The following is a 5,428-nucleotide window of genomic DNA, read 5'->3' as shown; positions in this document are numbered from 1 at the left end:
GAAAAGCTAAGTATTTGTGTGGTCCTTTCTTCCTGTGATGTCATCTTTCACAGTGCTGATGGCAAATCTGTTAGCAATTAAAACATGCAAACCATTTAACGTTCATATAGTCAAATCTCACAAAGGTAGCCATCAATGTTTTTTGAATCCCCGGGAAATACTCTTTCTGTTTTCACTGATTCATGTCTCCTGCTCTGTCAGCATAGCTAGACTTAATTGGTCCCTGTTGGAGTGCAGTGTTTGGTTAGATCCATCTCATGTTGAACATGGGTTCTGCAGGCATCTGAACTGGTTGTGTAGAATTGATTTAGAGAGAAGGAGGTACTTATGCAATGCAGTTAATCTTTTTGTATTTTAGAATTCTGTGTTAGGATGAGAGAATTTGCCACTTGAAGCATCTGTTCCTTTCTGTTGGAATTAGTCTCTAGGCTTAATATTAAAGTCATACTGAGGAATATGTTTCTAATAAGGTAAAAGGCTTTTACAACTAAATGTTTTGCAGCATGATAGACTTGATTTTATTTGGGTATTTTTAATACAGCATTTTTTAGTTAAGACTCCTGTGTGCTGGATTAATAATTCTGTAGTATTGAAAATGGAATTTAACTTTGGAAAATTGTGAACTTACGTTTTGTTGTTTGTAGATAAAAATACAGGGGAACTTCTCTTGAAAAATGCCTCTCAAGACTATTCTGGTACATACAATTGTGTTGCCTCAAACAGAGTTGGCACTGATGAATGTTCCGTTGAGCTGAATGTCACCCCTCGTAAGTATTTGCTGTGCAGTGGTCACATAAAGTTTTGTGTATTAAAACTGAATAATCTTGTTTCTCTAAACTCCTAAAAGGTTAAAAAAAGCCCAACCCTGTTGTAACTGATGATTGCAACTTCAAGCCTTTACTTCCTAAAATGTTACTTTTCATGCAGAAAGCTGTAACTCTTATTATTGTTGTAAATGGATATGATTGAAGCATAGCATACCCTCTGTGATTTAGTGATGTACTATTAACCTGGATCATGTGGAAACATAGTTTATAATGTTGAGTTGAGAGAAAACAAGCTGGTTGTATAAATTTGACACTTAACAAACAGTATTGTTATTTATCTGTTCTAGCTACAAATACAGCTGGTATAATTGTGGGAGCTATTCTAGGAACTCTGCTGGGTCTCTCTGTACTGGCTTTTCTTGTCTTCTGTTGCTGTAAGAAACACAGGGAGAAGAAATATGAAAAAGAAGTACATCATGATATCAGGTAACAACATATCTCTTAATTTCTGAGCAGTATTATTGAAGATTAACTTTTAAATGTGTATTTCCACAAGTAAGATGCTTAACAGTTGAGACTTGTGTCTTAATCTGGAAAGCTTATTAACAAAATAACAGCTTGTTGGAGAGCTTTGTTTTGAATATGGCGTAGGTAGTCATGTCTAGTTTCAGTAAAGATTTTAGAAGCAATGAATACTTGATTTTTTATTTTTTTTTACTTAAAGTAATAATGTGATCCTGTTTTGCCTACTGTGTCAGAATAGAAAGAAACAAACTGAAAATGTGTTTTTAAGCTCCCACATAGTAATAGGCACTGAACTCTGCAACTGTTTTTTTATTTATTTCAGAGAAGATGTTCCACCTCCAAAAAGTCGCAGTTCAACAGCCCGCAGCTACATAGGCAGCAATCGTTCTTCTCTGGGTTCAATGTCTCCCTCAAATATGGAAGGATATACCAAAACTCCATATAGCCAAGTCCCAAGTGAAGATTTTGAACGTACTCCCGGTCAAAACCCAACCTTTGCACCTCCAAAGGTAGCTGCACCTAATTTAAGTAGAATGGGAGCTGTTCCTGTGATGATTCCAGCACAAAGCAAAGATGGGTCCATAGTATAAAATATTATTAATTTAAATGCTGTTTTTTAAGTGTTCATAAGTGTAAGTATTAGAGAAAATTTCTGTGTTCCATCCCTCGTTTACACAATGGCATGCAGTTTTCCCTGAAGAAAATGAACAAGTTAGTTTGAAAAGCCACCAATTCTAATTTTTAATTTTAAACTTACTAGTATATGACAGTTGAACTATTTGCTAAAAGCATTGAAGTTCCTGAATAAATATCGGACACAGAAGGTATTTGGACCTCTGGTAGGTTGCTGAAGAGACACTGTCGGCTAATGTGAAGTTCTGAATATGTAACAGTGAGTCACAGGTGAGAAGTAACAGAAGCATTTCATATGTAGACCATGAAGTTTCTCAGAGTTCCTGAAGCTATCCTAAATTTTGGAATAACAGAAATATTTTAACTTGGACACTATCTGATGAAGTTGCAAGGTGCTGAAATACTGAGGATGATTTAAATTTTATTCAAACTCTGAGTATTCATGCAGTTATCTAACCTGGTGATGTTTGTTTGGAGCACTTCTTGAGCTCCTATTTCAGGGGCTACCAGTTATTTGATTGGTTCAATTAATTTAAGTAATCTTTTCTGAGTTTAAAATTTCAGTGAGTGGAAATGGGACAGGAGACCTTGCAAGCTCTATGAAACATGAATTTTTCTGTAATAACTACTTCTAGTCGTGTCAAATAACACGTGTTATTTGATGTAAGAGGTCCTATCAGGTTGGTGGTAGTGGTATCTAAGCTTTAAAATCTCCACATCAGCTGTTACTGTCACAGTAAGAACGAATATGTATGTCTATACAGGTCTTAAGTTAATTGTACCTTTTATTTTCCAAAACCTGTTTATATTCTAAGCCAGAGCTCTTAACTTTTTTTCCAAACCGATTACCTAGAAGCTCCATGAGGTTTTAATGAAAACTGTTAAGTAACTGGTATTTGGTATCTGTCCTCTTGCTCTAACATAACTTTGTAAACATCTTTTCCCGTATACTTGCAAGCAGTAGTTAGCCTTTGCTTAAGATGCTAATATCTTTATAAATTTGCAAGGAGTTTAAAAGCTCACTTCTCTTTGCCTCTTCAACAGCCCTAAATATTTTTATTAACAGACAGTTAGACTTTTAAGAGCAAGAGTTTCATGCAACCAGAATCAGAGGAAATAGTTATCCAGAAATCTCATGTTTCAAGATTAAAAACCTTTCTTCCCAGTTTTGCAAATTTAACGGATTACAGGAGGAACAGAACAATTCCTTACCTTACTTTCGCGCATACTTAAGGACTTTTGATAGCTTCTGATGACTGATGCTATCCACCTGTGGAAGGTGGATTTAAAGCTTAGTGCAGTTTGAATCTCTGGATTTTTTCCTTCCTGTTTTCTACTTTTCTTTCCTCATCCTGTGCTGAAGGGCAGGAGGAGGAGTTCCTTCAGCTTGTTCTAGCTATAGATGTTAAACAATGAGGTATTTTGGAAAACACTGAAGGCATATAGAATGTGGCACTGATATTGATGAAGGAAATAGCTGAATAGCCTGTTGAAAGATGTTAGGATTATTTGTATGTAGCAACAGTGTGAGAGAAAACATTTCCCCAAACTTCTAGGTTTAGTGTCTGCTTTTTTGTAGCTGCTTATAGATCTGTGATAAATTCCTTGTCTTACTACTAAATGTTTGTCCTATCTGTAGTTAGGAGCACAATTTTTGGCTGGCACTATTAATGTAAAGAATGTACCCTTCATACTGAATTTAGAAACTTGAACGGCTATTAACTATTTTGGACTTAGTTTTACACATTTGGGACTTTTTTAGATTGTAAACTGATACTACTAGAGATCAGGGTTTTTTAATCTTTCATGTGTGCCTTTTCAATAAACTTTACCTGATTGTAACTTCGGTTTTTATGAAATTTCTGGTGCCTAAATTTACTGTTTGAACAGGTGCTTAGGTGATGGGACAGTTCTTATAAAACATAACACTGTGATCTGATTTCTTGATTCTTATGTACTGTTTGTACATCTTCATGTCTATTTTTGGATGTGAATTCAGTGGCTCTCTCTGTATTGTTCTGTATTTCAAAATGTCAGTTACTGCTTCAATTGCTAATTGTAATCAAAGTGTTTATATTCCTGAAAACTGTACAGTTATTGTACCAATGCGATGGATTGACTTTTACTGATGTGGTAAATAATAGGTTTAGTAACTGTGCCAAACATATGCTTATGAAGAACAATAGATGAGGAGACATCTTCTTGCATCCAATTATTGTGATAGAAGAGACTTCCAAGATTTTAATTGTACACTGATTGTTTACCTTGAAACTAAGGCCTTCCTTAATTAAAAGGGTATAGTTGTTATAAATACAAGTTGAGTAAAAAAACTAAACTGAATCACAGACTAGGGGCTAGCTATAAACCTGAGCAACCAGGCAACAAACCTACTGAATTTGTTCTTAGCCATCTGTGGACATATGTGAGATTAAATGTGGGGTTTTATTTTTGTTTGTTTGCTTTTGGTTTTGTGTTGGGTTTTTTTTGTTGTTTTGGTTTGGTTTGTTTTTTTTTGTTGGTTGGTTGTTTTGTTTGGCCTGAGACCTTGTGCTTTCAGTCAGGTAAGGCTTAGGAAACTCAAGAACAGAAACTTAGCTCACTAAAGCATGCAGAGCAGAGTTTACACATACTTAATGCTTTGTCAGCTTGTACAAAATAATGAATAGACAGAAGGACAGTGTGATGTGCCCTCAGAGCCTAGCTGTTAGGCTTAGCAGCCTTGACAGTATCTGTCTATTTATGTAATTGCATGGAAAATAAAAGAAATAGAATCTGACATAGTCCTTATCTGAAATAAAGAACCTCTGACTCGGGGTAAACTTTGCCTCAAGTTGGTATCATCATGCCATTTTGAATAGATGCAACGCTACTATGAAAACATAATACTGCTATAGTAAATTATTTCTTTAGTAACTAGATTGTTCACTTACACTGGCTTATGATTCTCAAAAGCAGCTACTATAGTTTAGCTATGATTTCTAGCTGTGTAGGAGATGAACTGGTTAAACATGTGAGGTGTCCGATCTTACAGATAGCTCTGCTAACAGAATTATTCTAGGAAGTAATGGCAGCTGATATACCAGTTAGAAGGTGGCATTTTTAATGTCTGTTTTTATCAAAAAGAAAAAGGGGGGCGGGGGGGGGGGTACCATTATGTAAATAAGTGAACTCAAGAAACCTCTAGTTAATGTCATGACTGTAAACTTGCCTGTTGAGGACTACTATATATAGGAAAAAAAACCCCTCAGTTTTAGCATGATGTGAATAAAGTGTTAGACTTGTAATACTATAGAGGTTACGTAACACTTGTCCATACATTACAAGCATTTTCATAAACTTTCTGAAATGGATATTTAAAGATATTTGTGTGAAACTTCCTTACCTAAAAATGAATGCTTCTTCCAAAACTGTGTAGTGCAGAGAAATGCCTTGTTGGAGAGGTAAAACATGGCTTTTGAAAGAAATGCACAATGCATACATCTTTATAAATTCTGATAGTCGCT

The 5,428-nt window shown here is 35.3% G+C and overlaps 1 protein-coding gene across 1 annotated transcript in view; it reads left to right on the top strand.

Moving 5' to 3' along the window:
- The window catches only part of CXADR (CXADR cell adhesion molecule), a 5,142-nt gene extending 3,031 nt beyond the window's left edge, over window positions 1-2,111 (top strand). Inside the window, exons 4-6 of the mRNA XM_010167016.2 lie at window positions 645-767; window positions 1,115-1,253; window positions 1,615-2,111. Of these exons, the coding sequence (XP_010165318.1) occupies window positions 645-767; window positions 1,115-1,253; window positions 1,615-1,882 (530 nt within the window). The 3' untranslated portion in view covers window positions 1,883-2,111. The remainder of the gene's footprint in view (window positions 1-644; window positions 768-1,114; window positions 1,254-1,614) is intronic.
- The last annotated feature ends 3,317 nt before the right edge of the window (window positions 2,112-5,428 follow it).

This window comes from Antrostomus carolinensis, unplaced genomic scaffold (genome assembly GCF_000700745.2).
Source record: "Antrostomus carolinensis isolate BGI_N321 unplaced genomic scaffold, ASM70074v2 scaffold53374, whole genome shotgun sequence".
Taxonomy (NCBI): Eukaryota; Metazoa; Chordata; class Aves; order Caprimulgiformes; family Caprimulgidae; genus Antrostomus; species Antrostomus carolinensis.
The sequence above is the reverse complement of the archived record's forward strand: the minus strand, read 5'-3'. Positions and strand labels throughout refer to the sequence as shown.